The 25,502-nt window shown below is 39.3% G+C and overlaps 1 protein-coding gene across 3 annotated transcripts; it reads left to right on the forward strand.

Annotated features, from left to right (window-relative positions):
- The first annotated feature begins 614 nt into the window (after nt 1-614).
- mideasb (mitotic deacetylase associated SANT domain protein b) lies at nt 615-25,493 on the forward strand. 3 transcript variants are annotated; one of them, XM_079852953.1, is made up of 13 exons: nt 615-744; nt 7,699-9,552; nt 11,997-12,305; nt 12,606-12,963; nt 13,712-13,778; nt 15,132-15,274; nt 15,463-15,569; nt 18,567-18,642; nt 19,111-19,199; nt 21,552-21,698; nt 21,789-21,911; nt 22,307-22,503; nt 24,275-25,493. In XM_079852953.1, exons 2-13 carry the CDS (start codon nt 8,065-8,067, stop codon nt 24,498-24,500), a joined length of 3,330 nt encoding a protein of 1,109 aa, XP_079709079.1. In that variant the 5' UTR covers nt 615-744; nt 7,699-8,064; the 3' UTR covers nt 24,501-25,493. The 3 variants fall into 3 exon arrangements, with proteins under 3 accessions (XP_079709079.1, XP_079709081.1, XP_079709080.1); XM_079852955.1 differs by lacking the exon at nt 615-744 and adding an exon at nt 3,740-4,116; XM_079852954.1 differs by lacking the exon at nt 615-744 and adding an exon at nt 3,759-4,116 and having other exon boundaries at nt 15,466-15,569.
- The last annotated feature ends 9 nt before the right edge of the window (nt 25,494-25,502 follow it).

Raw genomic sequence — 25,502 nt, forward strand, 5'->3', positions numbered from 1 at the left:
TATGAAACCGGGGATATACATACTATACAACAAAAATCATAAAAAATAATAAGCAGATTCACAGTATTTTCATGAGTTCATGTAAGTTTGTTGCAGCTTTGAAAAAACATAAAGTCATTTACAACCCAACTTGAATTTACATTAAACAGTACTAGAATACAGCCCTGTTTTAACTCAAACGTTTTATGTGCATCAATAAAATGCTATTATTAGCAGCTTACTCGTCGACAGTTCAACGAGTCGGAGTTGAGAATCACTCGAACCGATTCAGTCCGATTCGTAAACGAATCGTTCAGACGGTTCTGAAGGTTCAACAGAATAAAAAAACGATCCGACTCTAAAGATTCGTTTACAATTCGGAGATCGCGTGTTTACTCTGAGCACTAGTGCAAATCTTTAACATTCGATTCCTTATGGGATCGAAGGCCTATTTTGTCACAGTACTTGTTTCAAAGGAGACATGACATTAGATGTGGAGTTTACATTCATTGAACTCGAGTAGCCGATGGTAATATTCATATGTGATCGTAAATATGCCACAATTTTACTAAAGGTGTCTCCTGTATTGAAAGTGCAAGAGACAAATGACATCACTGTGCAATTTGCAGCGGGTGGCGCTCTTCTTACCAACGAGGAAGTGACGCTACAGTCAAAGGCTTAAAGTTTTTTTCCCCCTTTTTTTTTCTTGAAAGCAACACGAAAAAGATCTGGATCGCTGGAGAAACGTCGCAGATGTTTTTACAGGTAAGGTAATGCGCAATAAGTCATTCTAACTAGATCCAGTTCGTATGTATTTCCCCTCGTAAAGCGTTTATTTGATGAGTTTCTGCAGGACGTCGAAAGAAGATCTTGCTCAGGAGCATGAATTCGATTGGGTGGTTCCATACTTTTGACAGAAACAATTAGATGCGCTTTTACAGTCATTATTACGAATGGAGAACCTTCTTCATACGTGCATAATTGCACGAGCGCAGCGAGCATTGCAACTACACATGTGAGCGGCAACAGAAAGTGCTTATCGTTAGAACAGTTGTCTTGCAACAAATGTCTAACGATCTGTTTGTCTAAATGCATGCGTTTCCTTTAAATCAGTGATGGTGTCAGCAGCGCGTCTGTCAGATCTGTACCTGCATAATGATGGATCATGTTACTGTTGTGCAACATTTGGTGGTGTTGCAACAACTGTGTCATGTAAACTTGTGTCAGCCTCCCCCTAAGAGGCGCTTACAGACTGAGTGCAGTCCTTTTCACCTAGGACAAAATGTAATTGTTTATGTACTTGCAGTTTGAGATCTGGGAATCAATCATGCATGCACTGTAGCTATTAAATAGGATGCAGGCACGCGCCCATCTGTATTTTACGATTAAGCATGCAGTCTGCATGCATAAGGAACTTGCATCTAATTCCAGTATTGTATGAGAATAATGTTTTACGCATCCGAATAGCATTCAAGGTATCAGATTTTTTTTTTTTTTTTTACTGAGGCTGGTACACTCAGCACATGCCATACCCGGTGAATGGGTGGCATGTCTGATGGCTTTGCACTTTATTTTAAGGCACAGCAGAGAGAGAGAGAGAGAGAGAGAGAGTGTGTGTGTGTGTGTGTGAGAGAGAGAGAGAGAGAGAGAGAGAGAGAGAGAGAGAGAGAGAGAGAGAGAGTCAGTCAGTCAGTCCACAAACTGACACGATGAGGCCTATGGGTGTCTCCTTACTCTCGGCAGCACATGCTTGATCATGTCCGGGCTGCTGAACCTCTCCACGAATGTAGAAAAGGCATGATTGGAGTTACAGAGTCCAGATTCAGAACTTTCACAACCACTGTAAAAGGCAGTCTGTCTTGCCTTGACACTCTGCTTGCTCCTACATAATCATGTTCACAACGTTCCCTTTTTATATTGATAACAATCAAATCAGTGAGAATGGATTAGGGCTATTGTCTGTGCGAATTCTGTTGGTGTAACATAAATGGAACTGTAACTCAATGCTTTTTTTCCTCAAAGTTTCTTAGATTGTGATATAATATATAATCTGATACATGTTAGTTAACTGATCCATAATTTATCCTTAAACTGTGTAAATTGGTGTCTAGTTCAAAAAGTGCTGTTACAACATATCCCAGCGAGTTGCGGTAGTTGTAACCAGGGTGGAGGTGCACATAATATATGTACACATACACACACACACAGTACCGGTCAAAAGTTTTAAAAATTACTATTTCTAATCTTTTTGAAAGAAGTCTCTTATGCTCATCAAGTCTGCATTTATTTGATAAAAAAATACAGAAACCATGATTTCTGAAGGGTCGTGTGACAGTGACATTGAAGACTGGAGTAATGGCTGATGAAAATTCAGCTTTGCAGCACAGAAATAAATTATATTTTAAAGTATATTAAAATAGAAAACCATTATTTTAAATTGTAATAATATTTCACAATATTACATTATTTTCTATATTTTTTTAATCAAATAAATGCAGGCTTGATGAGCGTAAGAGGCTTCTTTCAAAAACATTCAAAATAATAATGTTTCTGTACTGTGTATATTACTATACTAGTAATTTTCACGCGCAATACTGCATGCTCCTATGTTGTTGTTAAGTTGAGGATATTTTCAACAAAGTTTTCTACATTCAGCATTAAAGAGAGCAAATGTTATCATTCAGCTGAACGGTGTATATGCATTTTAAACACATTATGTTTTTAGTTCATGCAATGAATGCATGCCACTGAATTTATAGCATAGCTTATTTAATTCAACAGCTCCGGTAAAGTTAATGGTATGACCCATTTTAGGGGTGGCAAAAATTATAGTTTAAAATCAGTCTGAGCTAGAAAATTATCTTCATATTTACAGGTAAAGCTTCATATTACAGGTAGACTATTTCCAACATCTTGTTTTGCTGTTCTTCAGGGGGGATCCAGCCTTATTTAGGGGGGCCAGACCCCCCCCCCCCCCCCCCCCCATAATTTGCACCCTGGTTGTAATAAAACATGGATGTATGTATAAATGTTATGTATACATGTTATGTATAAATTTGTTGCAGCTAATCTAATCAAAATAATAATAATCACACCCCATAATCACTCTAATTTAATTTTAAACATTTTAATTGAAAATGGTAAATATAAATAAGTATAATTTTAATTCAAATGGCAGAGCTAAAACGCCTCTAAAAAATTTAACATAATGTTTGCTTTTGTCACTCTACACATTGGTCTACACATTGTACAAAATGGGACAGTAAAAAGCTTGTACAGATATTTAACCTGCTGTCTGATCCATCTTTTAACATGATCACAAATTAAAATAGGCTAATACAATTATAGTCGTCTTTTTTGTCCTATATCCGGTATAGTTTTACACTATATTCACCTCAGGAGGGTGGTAGTCATGGGTGATTTCCCATGTATCTAATTTCTTACTAGTTAAACGTTGTCTTGAGTTGCAACACACTCCCTGGTCCCCCCAATCCAAACAACCATGCAGTTTGTTTGTTATGAAAAACATATAAAATGTCTCTCATTTGCTGGTTTTCCACTGGTTTCAACCACGTGTGTCTTGTCTTTTGCTCTCTGACCACATCTGAAATCACTGACTCGATTCAGGTATGAATGGGGATGTTTAGTACATGCCATGTTCTGAAGAACGTTTCCCAGTGACGGAATTTCCCGCATGGCTTGTGCATTTGCTGTAACTCACAGCGCCCCGCATGGAAGGGGAAAGACCTTATATGGCAGCGGAAGTGGGTGTGGCCAACAGGACAGTAAGGGATCACAAGACTTCAGCTGAAAGAGAATGTGTTGTTCCATACTCCGTGGACGAGTGAACTAGATTGTTTTTGAGCGATTTGATTCGCATGCGCGTGCAATAGTAACGAAATCGAGTGCAATTGTTTTGGAAAAAGCCTCGCCATTTTGTCAAAGAAGCCCTCCATTTCTCGGTGGTTTCACTTGCACAAGGATCTACCTCTTGACTTGAATATTACTGGAGTGAGGTCAGCATTGCATGACTCAATCGTGGATAAGCAGCATGCAGTCATTTCTGTACTGTTGCATTGGACCTTGGCTTGCAGTTGTTCTTTCTTAGGGCGACGTGAAGCGCAGAAAATAACTACGGTAAGGATTCTTTTTTTTAAATGTATTATTTAATGCTTAAGACATGTTTAGCTAATCGAAACCATGCAATTGACAATCCTTCGCAAGTTGTTGCAGAATATTCTTCGCATCCGAGCGTGCGCTGCGCGAGGCTCGATCTTACTCCCGGGTAATACTGAAAGCAAAAAACTAACTCCCAAATTACATTCACCAGAGTTGACAACTAGGAACAGACAGGACGGGGGCATGTCATTTACCACTTTTATTATTTTGCTGCTCAAGCATGCTTCATAGTGTGTATTGTTGTCTGACTTTGTTGCAGTGTGACACGGAATTAGTGACTGGATAATCCCTTTTCTGCAACAAAGGACTTCTGGTAAATAGCGCTGAGCTGGCTTCACTGGGAAGGGGGGTCCAGGAAGGGCACCCATGTAGTAGCCTATGCAAACACACTATCTGTGTATCAAAGCCTTGAGCTGTTTACCCAGACGGGGCGATTTGAACGCGTTACGACGCGCCATGAACGTTGCGTTATACTAGTGTGTTAAATGGATGGTACGCGCACAAAATGTTCTGTCATGTGTTGTTCAGAACCCGTGTGACTTGCTTTGTGGAACACAAAACAAGATGTTATGCAGAATGACACGCGTCTTTTCCACAAAATGAAAGTGAATGTTAGGCTACTCTCATTCTGCATAACATCTCCTTTTCCACAGAAGAAGGACAGTCACTCAGTTTGGAACGAGTAAATTCTGACAGAATATTGATTTATTCTTTTAAAAGTATATAAACTTGTAAAAGGCGGCTCGAGACCCCGTCCTGTGTCTACGCCCCCTAGAATGCTGTCTAGTTAGGCAGCTCTCTAGGTTTTGATCCACAACCACTCTCTCTGATGGGAATTCGCTCATGCCTCAGCACTCGAGTCTGTTCTGCATTCGGTCGCGGTTTAAATTAAGAAGTAGGTTCGATTAGGTAACCGTAGGCTACTTTAAGTTACAAGCTTATTAAACGCGTTCTCTTGTCAACTGTTAAAACCCTGGCTTGTGTAACCGTGCGTCGCTTGCTCATGTTGATGTAATGACATTCGTGTGCTTTCAGTGAAAGAACTGAACGCCATGCGCTGGATTTATCCAATAGGTATTGTAATTCACTGAAACGTGTTAGGTTAAATTGATCTGTCTTATCACTTTAACTGGACGTTGGTTTGGTTTATGCAATTGTTGTTTACATCCTCGCGCTGCTAGGGGTGTTTTTCATTGCGTTGCGACACCCCTGAAAATACTGCATGAGTGCTTTGAGTATGTAGTATTGATACACTTTACTATGTTGACCTTAACGATACTTTTTTTCCTACTAGATGATTTGGCCAAAAATGTAATGTAAACAAACACGACTGAATGTTACTTTTGTAACATTACTTTGTAGAATTCTCAGTGCTGTAGGTTGATTTACTCAACGGCAACGTTTTTTTATGGAATATTGCAGTATTTATTATAAATGAATATATAAAATTAATATGCCCTCTTAATCTTTAATCAAAATAACGTCCCCTCCCACTTGCAGTGATCTCTTCTCTTCATTGATTACGTGTTTACTGGCGTGAGGGCGGGGCAACCTGTCACTCATATGAGATCACAGCAATAGCAAACAATGATACAAAGATCCAGTCAATTATACATTATTTAGATAATTGGTCAAAAAAATAAATCTGTTGAATCCAATTATCTTTCATAGAACTGAATAACGAGTAATATATTGATATTAAATATTAATATATTTTATGTCCAATTTTAGTGTGTTACTTTCAATAAAAATGTGGTTGTTTTTTTATGGCTTGTATTTTTTTTAAAATTCAGTATCATTAATTTCTTTAGAATTCCATTAAAGTATAATATTAATACAGTTATACAAAAAAAAAAAAAAAAAAAAAAAAAAAAATTAAAATAAGAAATGGATCATTTGGGTTTGGCCAAGAATTTTTAATTCAGTGTATCCCTAATAGTAAGTGTAGATAAGGCTGTGACAGGGCCAGCCGGTGGGGTTTTGGTTTTGTGGGTTAAATAAAATTATTGTTTAAACACTTAACTGCACAGGTAATTGTCAGTTTGATCATTATTCTATAGGCCTATCTATATTGATGCACTGCCTTCACTGAAGCACATACAATATCGCCCACACACAAACATACAGGAGCATAGAAGCTTCTTATCTACGTGACATTTATATTTTATGCTGCATTGCACGAGAAAGTGAAACTGAATTACCGGCTTGTGTGAAATGCGCTATACAAATAAACTTGAGTTCCATAACTTCCCTAGTGAATACAAACTGTGAGATGAAGTCTGAAAAACAGTTCGATGTTTCTGAAGCTAATAAACGCTTATATAGCCAGATCGCAAGACAGAATACAAAGCCGACATATGGCTTAATCCAAATTTATGGGCTTGTGTACCCCTCATTCGCCAAAAATTCAAGTGTTGCGATATTCGCAAAATAACATGGTTTCTAAACGGTTATTTCTTTTGTAAACATAGCTTTGTACTTAACTTGTTTCCCAATATCTACATAAAACGGCAACCATCATATGTGCAAATTTATTATTATTTTTTTTCATACCACCACCGGTGGTATCCTGCCACCATGGTGGTGCAGTTGTCACGCTCACCGGCACAGCCCTAAGTGTAGAGAACATTTGTATTGGTCATTGTAATAAAACAAAAACCCATGGGAGATGTGCACTACAGTGATTTTACCACAGGTAATCTGTGTTGATAAAAGCAGAGACGCTAATGTTCAACAAATAAAATTATAAGAATGAACACAATAGAGGATTCCTAATGAATATAGATCACAAAAGAATAATGTTAAATCATCAGGTAGAGATCTTATAATTAGTGTAGTTTATAATTTGTTTGCATACGTATATGTATCTCATTTAAAAAAAATGTTTTGTTTTTTTTATGCAGATATTTGAGATTATTCATTTCATTATTCATTTGGCTGCTGCATATATGCATACACGTATAACAACAAGCCCTCCATGATTTGTGAAAGGAGGGTATTTCAGGTTAATGGTACACTTTTATTGATTTTTAAGTTAATATTTGGATGCTGCTAATGAACTATGGGGGGGGGATCACCTTAAACATTTTCATTGTGAAACTAGGCTAGTACATTTTCACACTCTCTGTGGGATTATGTGTGCAACTGTACCTCTCTCATCATCTTACTCACTTTCACTGCACACGATCTAGAAACAATTATTTGCAGTAACATGCACGTTTCCCCCCTACTTAGTTAGCATTCTTACATATGTGTCCTTATAGTTTGTTGGTTGCTAAGAAAAGTTTGTTAACTTTCTGTGCATACTGAACTTATTTACTTGCTTGAATGCAGTTTGTTCAACATAGTTTTATCATGTGCACTAAGCTGCTAATGGCACAGCTCCCCCAACCCTTAACAATTCCACCTTTCCCTTTTAAATCCTTTCTCTAGGGCCCTATTCATGAAGTTGCTGAAACGGCTATTTCAATGAACCCCCACTAAGCCCAAAGTACTGACTCTGAAGGCTAACCATAATATTTGTGACCACTTTCTTCTCAGGTTGTCTCCCATGAATAAGCAACAAGTTAACCTAAAGACTTCTCAACCCAGCTTGGCATCCCAGGACCTGAAAAGTTGGCAGTGAAGAATAAAAACAAATAGACATGTTTGAGCTACACCATACCGAAACTACTATTTCTGCACAGGAGATGCTGCAGTTTTGTATTTTAAAGCTGATTTGCATTTCTACTATGTTGAGTAGGTTTGGATGACCATTGACTGCCAAAATACTGGATAAAACTAGGGTTCTTTGTCTAGGGCGATACTCTGAGACTTTTCATTAAACCAGAGAAAGCTTAGTGTGGTTTGGGAATTTGAACTTGTCTCCATAACCACCCACTCCACCACTCCCCAGAACCTATATTCATGAAAGTCATGAGTTTGCAACCTCAACCGAAACCAAACGCAAAGAGAACGGGCAAACGCATCACTTTCTTCAACGATCAGGGTGTGGCAATGAAAGAGGCCTCTCAGCATACAGAGGCCTACTATGGCATTGGGGTCCCTCCCTCAGGGCCAGGCCATAATGACAGTGGAGGTGTGGAAGGCTCGAATGCAGAAGCACCACATATGTACCTCAATTCTGTCATTTTCAGCCCAGAGAAGGGTGATCAAAGTCGTGGGCACTACCAACAGACGGTGCCCATGAAGTGGTCGCATCAAGACCCGTCTTTGCAGCCCCAACAGCGACCAAACAATTGGTCACAGGGTTTAACAGCATGGTCCCAAAACTATGCCCCTTACCTGGGGGCTCAGACTGTATTTGCAAAGCAGATGCATGAGGGCATGTCAGTACAACAGCAGCAGCAGCCCGAGCCATCGACTATTAGGGCAACTGAAAAACAAGGGGCTAACATAAGTGGACAGACCTTCAAGGACACGACCAAACCTGGCCGGGGCATGGACTGGGAACAGCAGCAAGCTTTTCAGCAGACACAAAAGCCTGGAATGTTAAATCCACAGCAGCACGGACAGTCCACTGCTGGAAATTCCGTGCTGCAACCCTTTCAGTTAGCTTTTGGACAGCCCAAGCAGAACTTGGTAGCAGGTTACTATCAGGTAGTTCAGGGCAATCGGACCTTGCCAAATTTGAATTACAGTACACAGACGAATTCTCAGCATCATCTTCAGCAACTACAAGAACAGGAGCAACAGCAAAAGATGCAGATGCAGCGACAGATGATTCACCAACAACGGCAGCAACAGCTGGAACAGCAGATACGACAGCAGCAGCAACAGGTACTTCAGCATCAAAAACAGTCACGACAAATATTGCAATCACAGTTACAGCAACAAGCACAGCAAATAAATAAGACTCAGCAACAGCAACCACAACAGCATATGCAACAGATTCAAATGCAACTTGACTTGGCGCAACTGCAAAAAATATCTGAGCAACCTCAACAAAACCAACATGTATTGGAAAATTACTCTGATGGACAGCAGCCACATGCCCCTTCACTTGATCAGCATCCCCCGTCATTACCAGGACAATCCCAAGAGACCACTAATCCCCCATCAACACAGACTAAGGATTCTGTTCCTCAGCCTCCTGCAACTGGACCCCAGCAATCCACTGAGAACCAACAGCCTGGGCCCCGGAGATCACGTCGGCTTTCAAAAGAGGGTGGAGGCCCCGCCTCAGATAACCCATTTGTCATGCCGGCTGATCTTCATGCCCAAGGCACTCAGAACGGGGCTTCTGAGACCATTGCGGTGCAAGACATCCGGGCCGCTCCGACAGGTGTAATCCAGAGCACACGCCGTAAGAGGAGGGTGTCACAAGAGGTCAACCTGGAAACCTTGGCTCAGAAGGCTTCGGAAAGGGAATCTCTTCCCTCGCGGAATGTCAAGGTAAGACAACTGACTGTTTTTCAGCCAAGTATAAAGGAGAAATTAAAATTCTGTTTTTGATAATTCATTGTTAAATAGTCAAGATGAAAGGTTGGTCTGTGACTTGTTCACACTTGTTCGGTTTGCTTGGTTCGTTTGGTCCGGACCAAAAAAAAAAGATTTAGTACTGGTCCAATTAGCGTTCAGATTGTCATTTTTATCACCGAACCAAAAAATACCGAACCTAAAGGAATAGGGATATGTTCACAACCTGATTGGTTGGCTTTTATGACGTATTGCCTATTTTGAGACAGAACTTATCGAACATCCAAAACAATGCTGTGTGCTAGGATAAATGCGCTCTTTGTATCTGCGTAGCCTGCATATGATGGAATTTTGACCAGCTGAGAACTAGTGAAGAGCTTATAAAATGTGTAAAGGAGTCAAAACAGTGGCAGGAATCCCTCCGTCACACACACAAATGATCTGCTAGAAGAAGACACGGTTCTGATGCCTGTACTGAGCTGTGGTGGGAAAACTCGCTACTATGATGAGAAAAAAATCGTCCTGTTTTTGGTTTGTTTGCATGTATGGTGGTCCGTGTTGCGTTCATATTTCATACGAACCGCACCAGAGTTTGTTGGAAGCGGATCGAGAACCATCTTTTCAGGCGTCTCGTTCCGCTTGTTTGGTGCGCACCAGGGTTCGGATGGCAGTGTTCACACGTTCAGATGAACTGCACTAACAGAGCAATCGCACCAGAGTTCGTTTTAATCGAACCAAACATGCCAAGTGTGAACACTCCCTTAATCACAAATTACCCTTAGCCAAAGGAAGTTGACATCATTCTCTGCTTAACATTCTACAGTGAGGATGCACAACCTGTTTCAAATGTGTACAAGTTCTACAGGTTTCTCAGTTGAAACAGGAGTGTAAAATTAGTAAAGGACTGACACCGACTGTCGTCATCAGGTCACATGATCCAATGAACCAAACAAAAGCCTTTCCACACATATGCAACCACTATCTCCTGACTGACTTCTCATACAAATAACAGCAAGTGCACCCCACCCTCAGCCCACTGGCCTTCCTGTATACTGATGTACATATAGAGCTGTATTTCCTTTTGTCGAAATCCAAAAGCACAGCTCTGTCCATAACTCATTTTAAATTTGTATTGTCACTGAGTTAATACTTGCTTTGGAATGGAAGATTATAAAGAGATTTCATCCTATTGCATCTATGGACTAGTGTTAATTGCTTGGTTTGTTCGTTTTATTGCGCACAGAGAATTACCGCAATTAGCAATCAAGTTTAACGAGGAGATCTAAGTGTTTCTGGGCCACACTATTTAGTTCAGTCTGCTTTTCTTCGTTACGTATTCTTCCTTTGAAAAGGACAGCAGCACTCCCTAAAGACATCCAGCCGAGGATAACAAAGAAAGGGTGTGTGTACATATACTGTTGATCTGTGGGGCAGATAATGCACAGAACACAAAGTGCAGTCCCGTAAAGAGGCTACAAATCTCATGTCAGCTGATTCCAGCTCCTCGAAAGGAGTAGGTGCATTAGTCAGTGAGGTTTTTTTTTGGTCTCCTGGTGACGACGGGTGTCAGTTAAACCTTCCCTACTCCAAACACAGGCTGAAAAAAAGCTCTTGCTCAAGGGTGAGTGAGCTGCAAGGGCTTCATGTACTAAGCTGAATACCTCAGTGGTGCCAGCAAGGCCAGAGTTTAGATAAGACAGGCCACATCCTCAGGGATTTCTAGATTTTCACGCAACTTCCAGTTAGTTACACTGTACTAGTGACGCATATTTCATAGTATTTTTACACAACGTGCCAATGCAGTTTAAGCAGTTTTCTTTAATGCCTTACTTAAAGTTAGCAATGAGGGAAAAAAACAGGAATTGTTCCTCCCAGAATACTTTTTTCTGACCTGAACATAGTGTTTTTGGGGTTTTGAAATTGACAGGCATTGTGAAATTGCTAAGAGTGCCATTTTTGTATGGTTCTTTTTTAAGTTCCTGTTTTGTGTAAAAGTATGGATGCAGTTCAATAAACCTAACATAGAAGGAACCCCTTCTGTAATCGTTAACTTGCCTACTGGAGAGTGTCTGGTTATATTGAACCTGAGGTTTTCTCCTGTGGTGGCATGCCAATGTGTTATTCACTTGTGACACCGATCTATACATCCACGTGCAATCTGTTGCTGGTCTGCAGGGCAAGATGTTTTATCCTGGCGCAGAAATTAGGTCACAGTTGATTCATTAAGTTGTTTTTGAAAATAGACTTCAGTTAACCTCATTTCCTGTGCTAATATATCTTATCAGCTTTTAAGCACTCTCTCATTTCTCATTTCACATGCATATCATTTGTACCTACAGAGCAGAGGAAGGATGCACTCTGCTGAGATTTAGGTATTTTGTTTAACCATTAATTTGACACTGTTAATCATGTGTTGACAGCAAGAGCCACACAGGCCCTGGAGCCCCCCTGTTGCCCCGACAGGTCCAGGTCGAGGGGCAGCTGAGGTGGAGCAGATGAGTGCCAAGCGGCCTAGAGATGACAGCCTCATGCCATTGGTCATTCCAGTATCTGTGCCAGTGAGGCAGACTGATTCCTCATCCCCGGATCATGAGCAGGCTTCCCTTTCAGCTAGTTGGCCATCACGGCCTTTGGGCACCCATGACATGAGCTGCTCCGATTACAAAACCTCTGTGATTGTTACACGACGACGTTCACTCCGGAACTCTCTGTCTGAGAGCTCAGGCCAGGTGAGTTCACAAACTGACCTAATTTATCAAAACATTTCTATGCCCATGACAATCTCTCTTTTTGCCCTCTGATCTATTCTATTCCCATCTGTTAAACCCTGGATTAAAACGCCCCGTTAATCCACAAATTCCTCCCGACCCCCATGTCCATTCTCTTCACCCTAATCCAACCTTCCCCCACTACATTTCACTTACAGATTTAGGATTTCTGACAAGACTCACCAAGATCACCCAGATTGCATATGGTGTATGTATTTTTTCCACACTATCCAGCTTACCAACATCTAATTTCTTCTACAGAATGGTGGAACTGAGAGTGGAAGTGAAGCTGATGCCAAATCGGCCAAAGCCAAACGACGGCCTCGCCCAGAACCGCTCTTTATTCCCCCACCCAAACTTGGCACTTTCATCGCTCCACCGATCTACTCCAGCATCACACCTTACCAGAGTCACTTACGTTCACCTGTCCGATTGCCTGACAACCCCCTCAACATGCCGCCTTACACTCCCCCGCCCATCCTCAGCCCGGTTCGAGAGGGTTCGGGTCTTTACTTTTCCACCTTCCTGTCGGCCGCTGCTGCTGCTGCAGCAGCAAATAATCAAGGGCTGCCTCCACCTGCCACTCCCAAATCTGCAACCCGCAGCCTCCTGCGCTCCAGTGAGTTCCCTTTACTGTCTCTACAAAGTACACAGATCAAATTCGTGAAGTACTACTTTAAATGAGTTCAGGTAGTCCGTTTAGAATTGAATGATTTGAAGTTACCAAATGCAACCTAAAATGAAGTTCTGTTCCAAAACCTAGTCGGCTGCCTAGATGCTAACCTTCTAATGCAGTGTTCTAACTGTATTACAATCTTATAAGGGACTGAAGAGATTTCTAAACAGTCACTCATGTGCATCACACAAATAGCACTGCCCAGGCGAGGCGCTTGACTGACTTAACTTGATGAACAGTTGCTTCCAGTGGGATTAGCATATTTTGCTAAGATAACAACTTGATATTCTAATAACTCCTCAAAATAGTCATTTTTTTTATTTAACTGGAAAAATGCTTAAAATTTTTTGGAGATTTTGCAGTCGATAAAATTAAAATGATCTGGATCCACCGTCTGATTAGGCAACCGCAGAATGCATTAGACATGCTATGCTGCCTTTTAATTAGATACTCAAAATATTGAGCAAAATGAGGTATCTTAAAATGAGCTGCTTACTGTTTGTAAAAACTTTAAACGCTGTCTAAGTAGGCACCTCATTAGGTTGTGGAACAGACTTAGTATATGTTGCAACAAGCTAGGATATGTGCAGTTAGACATAATTGTTATGCATATCATGATTAGGAGGACATATAATAAGAAACAGTGTTTACTTTGAGTCTAAGCACAGTCTTTTTGTTTGTATATGTTCAGACAGCAGTGATATTACCCCTCCAGTTCTCTCTGCTATGAGTGAGGCTACACCTGTCAGCATTGAGCCGTAAGTACACACGCTATTCAAATAACACCCCCACACATTGCGCTTCATTAGTTTCCATAATTAGCTTACGCTTCTAGCCATATAATAATTTTTTTCACTTTATTAACCTTGACTTTTTTTATTTTAATTTTGCTACTTTAATACTAGATTCCATTCAGCTGACTGAAAGTCAGTGGTCTGATTAGCTGGCTGTTTCCTCTTACTGTTTGGATGGCAGTTATTACTCAAAATAGAAGCCCAGAAATGACTTTCATATATTTTCTACAGAGCTGCAGCTTTACACAGCATAAAAGCACAACTCAAGCCTGCTGTTGCATTTATGCTGCTGCTTTGCTTACACACTGCTCATGCATGTGGTGTAAACGGGCCTTACGGTGCAGATATGTTCGCATTACTTTATTGTAATGGTAATCTGTAGTCTGCAGATGCAAAATTCATGGTTACAGTGGAGCTGGTTGGGGAGCTGTTATGTCATGCGCAAGTCTCTCTGTTAGTGTGTTAAAGGGAAATGACATCTGAATGGGTTTCTTGGATCATACATGGGAAATTTCAGAGCTCTCTTTTCAAGAACAGAGTAGGAGGGGGATGGTAGCTGAGCAGATAGAATTATGGGATATCATCTCTGACTGGTACCAGCTGGTTTATCTAATGGTCAGAACAGTGTTCGGTTGAAATTCTTTCTCTCTTACACGCATACGCAGACACAAACTCTCTGTGAATGGCTGCAGATCCTTTCATTTTGGAGTTGGCCAATGCACCACGAAAGCACATCCTGGAACAAAATAATAAAGCACAATCTGTCTTGCCTTATCCCCAGACCTTGGCAGTCAAATACTAGAACATTTGGCTTTGGAAAACATGGGGTGTTAATTTTATGCAAAGACCCATGGTCAGAGTCTACTATCATGAATGCTTGATTTCTCCACAAAAAAAGAAAAGAAAAGAAAGAGATGACAGTGAGGAGCAATAAATTAATTCAAACAGCAGTCTGAAAATCTTTGATAGTCTGATTCTGATTCAGTTTGTCGCTAGTGGCCCAGACTCGTTTAGAAACAACACAAACACCTGTGGAATGAACTGGAATGAAATGAGTGGAATTTCTCATTTTATAGAAGTCGTGCCTCATGTTTAGCTTCCAATAGCTTCCAATCCCTGGCAACAAAAGCTTTTGGAGATTCATTATCTTTCTTTATAGTTTCTTACGTTCTCAAATCATGCTCATCAGGCTTTGCTCAAACTTCATATTTACTGTTCTATTCCTCATGCGTTTGGACCCCATTATTTTGAACAAATCATATTCATTTTGAGTGGATTGATACAGCAACCTGTTTATATTCATTCTCTCTTTTTCAGTCGGATAAACATTGGATTGCGGTATCAGGCGGAGGTCCCAGAGCTGAGAGAGCGCTCGGCAGCGCAGCACGACCTACACAAGGCTGAACTGGTGTGGGCGCCACTGCCTGACCTGGAGGCTAATACTCAGGAACAGCAAAGAGGTTTACAAATTACACAAAACCACATTCATTTCTCTTATTTATCTCTTATTATTATTTAATCAATTCAATTAATGAAAGGAAGTTGCAGGATTTTTTTTTTTTTTACAGCTTGCCTTATTAAATTATAACTAGATCTGCATGACTGAATGTTTAAGTCTGTCTTTTCCTGGACATTCTGTGTGTCCCAGCAGTGGATGGCCTCATGCACCTGGCGTGCTCGAGTGCGTTGTACGGAGGAGGGACCAATCAGGAACTGGCTTTGCACTGCTTGTATGAATGCAAGGGTGAAATCATGGTGAGTATCATATAATGCAGTAGCACATTGGGATAGCTTAATTGCACTTCCTCCTGTATTGTATACCAATCAAACCGGTTTACACTTGGCTGCTTCTCAAACTGCTGATTATTCAGAGCAATGGATGAAGGGTTTGTCACATGAGTGGAAGATTAAATTATGTGGAATTATTTTTTGGATTTAATTATGTATTACAAAGCCTGAAAAGACAAAGTGTTTATGTGACTAATGCATGCAAACACTACATGCACAAGGAAAGTGAATGTAAATGACATGGTCTGCATTGTTTCCTTGAACAGCGTTTTACTTGTGGCCATTCACACACAAACATGCATGTGACAAAGCTATAAATTTAAAGTCCAGGCTCTAAATTTCCTTTCCAGCTAAGATCTGAACAATCCCAAATTAATGTTGAATATACATTTCAGTAAAAATGCATTGTACATTTTGGTAACTCTTCACAATAAAGTTCCATTTGTTAACATTAGGTAACCCCATTAGGTGTCATGAAATAATAATGAATAACAAAAATATATATAAATATCCAATTGTTCACTCACTGTTAATCAGTGTTGCAAAGGCTGCGGTTTTCCCGTGAAATTGGACTACTTTTCCACTGTTGCCTCAGGGTTTTTTTTTGTAGCAACCCCCAACCCTAAAAGCGCATCATCTACACTCTTAAGGCCTGTTCACACCGAGGACAATAACTATAATGATAAAGATAGTTCTTAAAATCATATAAAAGAATAGCAGAGTCCACTCCTCAACTATAATGATAACGGCACAGAGGAACAATAACGTTGGAGTCACTTTCAGAACATTTTTTTCCAGTTGATGAATGATAAAAACATTGACAGCCAATCAGAATCCATCCTGCTTTAAAGAGCACGAGCATTTAAAGCTACAGACGACAAAACTGCAGCACGTTCTTAGAACGTTATTTTCAGCGGGTGTAGATGCAAATGTAGTATTCATTATAGTTAGTTATCTTTTATCTTTTCGCTGCATTTGAGAATCAACAAGCGACAAATAAACTGTACTTATTTATAATTCCTGTGCAAGTACATTGTGAAATGCATCTTTTCATGCGATATGATAATTGAAATACATTTAATATTGATATATACAATTAATTGTAAATAATTTGATTGCTTAAATAGCATATTGTGTAAACAAATCTATTTGTTAAATAGCCCTAGCTTATTCATTTATGACAGCTGATTGGCAGTCGAGGCGAAACCAATGCAGCTGCATTCTGCTAATTGATGACCCTTGTTATATGAAAACACAAACAGTGCGTGTGCTTTGATAATTCTTTTCAACGTTCGCTCAGTTGAGCCAGCAGCTGCAACAACACAACAGCCAGCCGCTTACTGCTGAGCTGTCACACTGCCGCCATAGCAACCACCTGTCAATCACAGGCTTGTGTCCAGAACCACACGCTGAAGATGACTGAATTATGTGCGTTGCATTTCTAAACCAAATTTTAGTCATGCATTTGTTACAGTGCAAAATAACATGCTGTTTGTTTCTTTGTGGTTTATGTCACATGTGAACAACTACTGCAGAAAATGAAAGTCAGCTCGAGACTCTGAGTGGCGTCTGTAAGGTTTTTGGTGTCTACTGAGTTTCAGTGATTACCGAGATGTACTGAAAATGGTTTGATGCCATTGCTTTAAATAGTGTTATCTTGTTGCATCTTAGGTTTTGTAATGCCAGGTTGCTAGACCTAGATTGTTTGTTGCTTTGTGTTTCGTGCAAATGAGTAATTTGTATTGTGCCACTTGCAAACATGGTTTCGACGTAGATATTTTGAAAGATTAATTGGTACATAAGACAGTAATGGGCTTCAGCAGAAAATGTTTAATGCCAAACGGGTTGTCCTGCAATGCAATGATCTGTCATGTCATGTTAAAGTTTATTATGGGTTGTTAATGCCAATTCAGAAGTTGACCATAACCCTGGTTCCCGCCAATATGATTTTTCACTTGGCTTTTGGAATTATTGCATCTCTATTAGAAATCTACAAGTAAATTTTAAGCTGGAATGGTTTTAAAAGCATGAGTTTAAACAACAAATCTCTGAAAGCCGACTAGATGCATTTCCCTGCTTGGTGTGATGACATTAAGGCCTGGTTTCACAGATAGGGCTTAGATTAAGCCAGGATTAGGCCTTAGTTCAATTAGGACATTTAAGTAGCTTTTATGAACATGCATTAGAAAAAAAAATAACTGGTGTGCATCTTGAGACAATACAAAGGCAAATGGCATATTTTAATATATCAAAAAAGCTCAATAATGCATTTTAGTCTGGGACTAGGCTTTTATATCTTTTATATTAAGATACTTCTTTTGCTAAGGAAAAAAGACTGGAAAAGGATTTTACTCAAGTTAACTCATGCATATTTTGATGCAGAAAAAATATTATATTATAAATGTTTTGAATATTCTACCTCAGATTTGAGAAATGTTCAAGAAGTGATTGTCATGTTCTGACGATACAGAGTAGTTTAAAACCACAATTAACTGTGTCTGGTTTCTACATCTTTCACTCAGGAGCAAAGATCTGTAGTGCTTGTCAATTGCCTCGTTCTCCGTACAACGCTCTGTACACATCAATAAAAGTGGCAAAAAGGCCGTACATAATAAAAAAGCACACGTTAGAGCTCGTTGACCCAGAAAAAGATGGTGCCCTCGATTTATCGCGTCCTGAGAAACTGCATGGAGGAACGATGCAGAGAGAACAAAAAGGATCATCCAGCGACTTGCACAGCTGGGATAAACGCCTGCAGCAAAAAGCCTTTTACACATGTTGTTAAGGATATAGCGATGGTCTAGCAGAATTGCATCTCTCCTGCACTCATTAATCTGTTCATATCAACTCTGGGACATAGCATGTCCTGTGATTCTCACACTTGTGACCCTGTCTCTATATCACACCGCAGCCAGTTGTGTTTCCTCAACCATGCTAATTTTACTTTCTTTTTCATTTTCATAGGGAGCCCTCGCCTGTCTGTTGTTAAAAAAACCCATCTTTCCCAAAGCGCACCCCTTGGCTGACTACCACTACTCTGGTAAGTCCCTCTCACCGTCAAACACACTTTCCTTTTCTTTCACCTTTTTTTTTTTTTTTTTTTTTTGCCGGGGTGACGTGAGTTAATCCGTATGGCATGCGGTCCCGGTACCCCGTCACCCCCTGCGCTGGCATTCCAAGCCATGCTCCCTGTCTCTGTTATAAACAAAAGCAGCTGAGGAGTGGAGTTCAGCGGAGGGGAGGGGTTCGACTGAGAGATGGGTTGACAGAGTGGGTTGCTGGGTAGAGTATGGGAGTGGGTGAGAGGAAAGGAGGGGGAGTGTCTGTGGCATGTTGTTAAATCCTGGGTGAAGACAGCGGCATCATTGTTTGTCTGGACATGTGTGTGCTGGCTGTTTGCCCTCTCTCTGTCCTTTGTGCGTGAATGTATTTGTGTTAGCTGGTGGGGGTGGTCTAGAAGCAGCTACATGGTATCTGATTGTGTGGACCGTTTGTCTGTCCCACACAGGCTCTGATAGCTGGACGCCAGAGGAACGACGGATCTTCAACAAAGGCATCGCTGCCTACAAGAAGGACTTCTTCATGGTTCAGAAAATGGTATGTACAGGTTTTAACAAACCCCTAACAATAAGTATCAATCACCCACACAAATCATATAATGCAGCTTGAGGATGTGTGCTATTACTTTTCCAAAAAGTCTCTGTGTTGAAGGTGAGACATATATAGGGACATATTTATTATAGAGACTTGACTATAGCTAGTAAGTAACCATCTAGCAACTAGGGCTGCACTATTGAAAGCTTTGAAAGTTGAAAAATGCAATATGTGATAACTCATTAAATACTGCGATGTGATATATATATATATATATCTATCGCATATCGAACTCTTCTTATATATATATATATATATATAAGTGCCATCTGAAATTTTCTTCTAGAATGATCATTTTTATAAAGCTTGTATATTTAAGTTAAGTAATTTCTCTTAAATGACAATTAATAGGTCATTTGCATTGCCATTTAAGTGAAATTATGAAGTGAACTTAAATATACGAGCTTGATAAAAATGATCACTCTAGAAGAAAATTTCAGATGGCACTTAGAGGCTTTTGCATCTGAACTCTTCATATATATATAAGAAGAGTTCGATATGCGATAGATATATATCACATATATAACATCCCTACAACTTCTGAAAGTGAACAGCAGTGTTTTACTGTAGCATAAGAGCATAAGCCTACATTAGGTTTATTTAACAACAGAAACTGAATAATCAAATGTAAAAATAAAACACTGCTTAGTTTTCACTGTATGAATTAAATATATACTGATTCTTATTAAAGCCACAAAAGTTATTCAGCCAAGAGCAGTGAGTGATTTTTTCTGTCTTTTGTTTATGACCACAGTTATTGCAAGCCGTTGCGATATTCATATCGCGATATATACATTTGCAATATTTCGATATATTGTGCAGCCCTACTAGCAACCACCCAGATCATCTTAGCAACACGCTAACATCCACCTCAAACATCCTAGTAACACTAGCAACTATCTAGAACATTCAATCAACCACATATTAACAGATTAAAAGCACTTAAAACATTGTAGTGCCATCCTAATAGTATTGCATAATATACTGGTACTAGAAAGGTATCGTGATACCCTGCTATTAAAAACAGTACGGTTCCACATTTTTTTAAGAATGACAGCATTCTAAGAAGAGCCGTATTTCATAATTTGTCACATGTGTGACAGTGGCACGTGTGCAGAGCTCTGCTTCCACTCCCTGCTGGGATTAAAATATTTCCACACAGCACATGAGAAAATAAAGCGTCGGTGTTTAATGTTTAAAAGAGTTAATAAGATCAAGAAGCTTAGAAAAAGAGCTCATAGGCGCTGCTTGCGCTGCCCGGAGTGCGCGCAGAAAGACACCTTTCAGACAGCATGCAATCACGAATGGTCAAAAATATGTCAAAATACACGTCCTGGCTAGTATCAATGCAAACACAGTCGGGTGTGTGTTAACTGAATGTAAACAGTTAAGAAAGAAATCGTGTGTGTGTGTTCCAGTGTATTGGAACCATGTGTCAGGTCTCTAAGTGACAGCAGCCTAATAAACCTGCTGCTCTCTGTGTAATTAATGTTAATCAAAGTAAACTTTAATCTATTTATTAAGAATCAGTGTTAAGGTAAATCATAGAGTTAAGTTTTTTTTTACATTTATTTAATTTATTAATGCTACTGTTAATTAGACCTAATGTACTCTACCTGAAAATTTTAAAGCACTGTTTATTTCATTTGTATCTTTCTTATATTGTATTTTTCATTGTAATTTGCATCTTTTCTTATTTTAAAGATAAAAGATTAAATCATTTTAAATATATTTTAAGATAAAATAAAATAAGTATATTGTGATATAAAATTACATAAAAATATTTTGGTCATATCACCGTCCCGACCGGCCGCTACCCCAACCTGTTCAGAATTGTGAAAGTGGTTAGCGAATGTGATTGATAGTGTTTTTTAAAATACATTTATAAAACATTACATTTTAAGTTCTGTCATATTATTAAATGACTTTTACTGGTGTTTTAGTTTTTTGCCATGGTATAGATTTAGGATTGGTATCACGATATTTCAGTTGGGTATTGCAGCGAAGTCATAAGTTTGGTATCGTGACAACACTACATCCTAACATAAACCCAGAACATCCTAGTAAAACATTAGCAACAAACTACAACACTCAAACAACCACATAGTTCTGGCAGTCCAACTTTTTCCTGAACCCGGAAGTCTCGCAAATAGCAGAATTATTCTTTACAGTCTCCGGTGTTTCTAGTCAAATTAGTGTATTTTCATAGCCAATAATGTAAATCACCACTGACACCCTAGCATTATAGCAGCAAGTTCTAGCTAATGCTGAGTTGTTTTCATGTTTGACTTGAAGGTGAGCTCCAAGACGGTGGCTCAGTGTGTGGAGTTTTACTACACGTATAAAAAGCAGGTGAAGATCGGCAGGAACGGAACACTCATATATGGAGAAGCAGAACCACCAGAAACTAAACCCACAACAGAGGAGGAAGTGGACAATAAAGTGAGTTCCTGTGTCTTTGTGCGTACGTGCATCTGGTTGATTTGATTCTGTACTAACTAGTGCAGCACCGTAACGCTTCTTCTCCATCAGAGTTCACAGAAGTTTGAATCACGGAAAGACGACGAGGAGAGCAGGAAGTGGGATGTGTCATGTGACAGGAAACAAGAAAGCAGCCCGGGCAGGGTGACACAATCTCTACAGGCCACTGAAAATGTGAGTTTGGGGAGATTTGTATAAAGTTACATGAGGTTGCAAAAAATGCATGATGCCTACAGAAAATTAAATTGTTTTAGTTCTCCAGTGTTCATCCCCAGTTTTGGGCTATTTGAAATAACAATAAAAAAAACTGGTTTGCCAGAGAGGTTTGTGTAGTTTAGCACTGTAGGATCTTTATAGCACCATCTAGTGGTATACTTTCTTACAAGTTTATCCAATGTAATTTATAGTACATTTATCCTGTTGGAGGAACCCAGACTTAACTTGCTGAAGGGCACAATGGTGAACACATAGATGGGTTTGAACTTACAACCACAGAGGAAGTTCCCTGTGTCTGATATCTGTATGCGTTCAGCTGTGCTTGTTTATACTAACCATTTGTTTCCTGTTAGGCTCCTGCCGTCTTAGTCTTAAGAAGTCAGGAGGACAGCACTAAGGATCCGTCCACGTTGGGGGTCAGTCATCCTCCTCCACCACCACCACCATCTAAACCTCGCTCTGAAACCACAGGCCGGAAAAGTGTGGCTGGCAACACAGGAAAAGGACAAACTAACCAAGAGGGTGAATTTCCCTGCAAGAAGTGTGGCAGGTCAGTTTATTGGGATACACACTCAGTTTTACGCATTTACTCAATCTACTAATAGTGTAACATTTATTTAAATGTACCTTATTTTATTTATTTACTGAATTTAAAAAAATTAGATAAGGTACATTTAAATAAATGATTTAAATGTTCCTTTTTATTTATTTATTAATTCGTTTAAATGCATTTTATTTGAATAAATGAAATACAGTCAATTTAATTAAGCAAATATGTAATTAAGTATATTTATTAATAAATCAGGTACATTAAAATAAATATTTAAATTAAATAAATGAATTTATTTAATTGTATCTGTGTTGTACTGTGCCATTAAATGTTTCTGTTTATCACAACGTGTGAACTACAGTGTTGGGGAGTAATTAACTAAGAGTTTGCAACACTTTTTTTGTGTTTATTTGTCAGTTGTGTGACAGTAGTTCAGGTGTTTTAACAATAGTGTAGAAGTAAAACGCTAGCTTCTCCATCAAGTAGCATGTAGAGTGACAAATTTTAGTTTAGTTTTTTTACATTGTATTGTGTATTCAGCTTTACAGTCAAGCAAACTGAGGTAATAATCAAACACACTTACAAAGGTGTCTTGAATCTATTTTTATCATTGGAAATCTGATTCATAGCAGATGGTTCCTGTAGATGTTTCTGTTAAAAACTGAAACATCACATCATTTTTTTTCACCTTTGTTGCCTTTGGCTTTTGGCTTGCTTAGTTGGGGACATTAAATTTAACATTTAATTTAATATTAAACAATAATATTGATCTGCCTGCATTGACACCATTATATGAGAACTGAACTGAGCTAGACAATGACATGACGGTTTTCTCCAGAGTGGCTATATATATATATAAATTAACTAAAGTAATTAATTAACTTTTTTACAACAAAAATGAAACATCACTGAACTTACTTAAGCTGGACTGTGACGCTATTTTCTTCTGGAAACAAACTTTGTTGCATTATTGTCCTGTTATCTCTGTGAAGCTGCTTTGAAACCATCTGTATTGTAAAAAGCGCTAAAAAAATAAATGTGACTTGACTTCAAAAAAAAGAAAAAATATTCACAGATTCAGTTTCTGGATAGAAGTCCCTGTGCAACATTTTATGTCTTTTTAGCAATGAAATCTTGTTAAATTCTGCTGTTTATTATTGTTTTTAATTATATGATTGGTTCATGAATCTGACTGATCTGGTTCTCTGGTCCAGCTCATTGTTCTACAGTACATGTCTGGTTTATGAGCAAATTATCTTTTTTTTAGTCCCTTGATCCAGATCATAAAACCCCGTCTGTACGATGCTGTGTTCACAAATCTGGCTGATCCACTTCTCTGGTTCAGATCACTGACTCATAGATCTGCATGTCAGATTCTTCAGTGAATCATTCTTTGAGTCAAACTTTTGCATTATATCGGTTGATCCAAGTAACAAAACCAGTCTGAATGATCGGTTCACAAATCTGACTTATCCAGTTCTCGGGTTCAATTCATTCACTCATTAATCTTCAGGTCTGATCTGTGAGTAATTTATTCTTTAAAGTCAGATGTTTTCAATTAATCTGTAAAATCTGTAAAAGAAAAGAAAAGGTCTGAATGATTATTTCATGAATCCAACCGATCCAGTTCTTGGATTCAGCTTATTATGAACGAATCATTCTTTTGAGTTGGATGTTTGCAGTGAGTCAATTTGCAAAACCAGATTGGCTCACGAATCCGGTTCTCGAGTCCAAATCACTGACCTAAAGATCTGAACTCTGTTTTCTCCAGGATCTTCTTCAAGGTGAAGAGCCGCAGTGCCCACATGAAGAGTCACGCTGAGGCGGAGAAGAAAGCAGCTGCGCTCCGGCAGAGGGAGGCCGAGCAGCGTGCGGCAGCCGCCTTGTTAGCCGCCCAGCAGAACGGAGCGATGGGGGATCAGGGCCGAACCAGGAGAGCCAGCAGCGACGACTCCTCGGAGGAAGAGGAGGATGCAGATGATGAAGACTGGCACTAGCTAACAATCTCCTTTGTATGGCAGAGAAAAGACTTATTTATTTCGATTTTACCAGCCAACAAAATCCCATCCCGAAAGAACAGTTTCAGGGACTAACTCACTCCCGTCGAATGTTTGTGTGAGTGCGTATGTGTGTTACGTGTGTATATGAGACGGACAGAGACCGATGCTGTAGGAGCATTCAGGGGCTTCATGTTCAGATATAGGGCTATTGGGAGTGTAAGCCATGCCATCTCAGTGTGAATGTGTGCGCGCACGCGTGTGTGTGTCTAAAAAATGCACTTTCGGACTCATCCAACACACACTGATCTGACCGCAGCACATCTATCCAGTGTCTGCGCACAGAACTCTCTCCGGTGAAATGAACTATTACGGACGTAGACGGACACAAAAGCAAGTGTGCATGCGTGTTTAGTCTTTTCCTCCTTTTTCGCAATGAAAACGACGGCATCGTTCTCTTCCACGTGACTGCCAAACGCTTGCACAACTGTGCTTGTATGCCTGGTCTTGATCTCCAGTGCTGTAATTTTGGGCTTTCTGTTTTCAGCATTTAAAGGTATAGTTCATCCGAAATGAAAAATTCTGTCGTTTTTCTCACCCTCATGCCGTTACAAACTTGAATGACTTTCTTTCATCCGTTGAACACAGAAGTTTAGTGGAATGTTCATGCTTCGCTTTGCCATATAATATTGCTTAAGGGCTTTCAATTTCCAAAAAGATTTTTTTTTAAAAAAACTTAAAAGTTACTCCAGATAACTATTGTGCCATATTCCAAGTCTTCTGAAGCCAAACAATAGGTTTGTGTGAGAAAATCTTGACTCATCTCGAAAGTGTAGTAAATGTTAACGAAACTATTAAAAATCATAATTTCAATTGATATAAAGCTGAAATAAAATATAAGTATTAGATGAAAATCTTAAATGAACAAAAGACTGAAATAATATAAGATTAAGTTAAAGTACTACTGATACTTACACTGACACTAGAAAACTGAAAATAGCT

Source organism: Squalius cephalus (genome assembly GCF_949319135.1).
Source record: "Squalius cephalus genome assembly, chromosome: 20".
NCBI lineage: Eukaryota > Metazoa > Chordata > Actinopteri > Cypriniformes > Leuciscidae > Squalius > Squalius cephalus.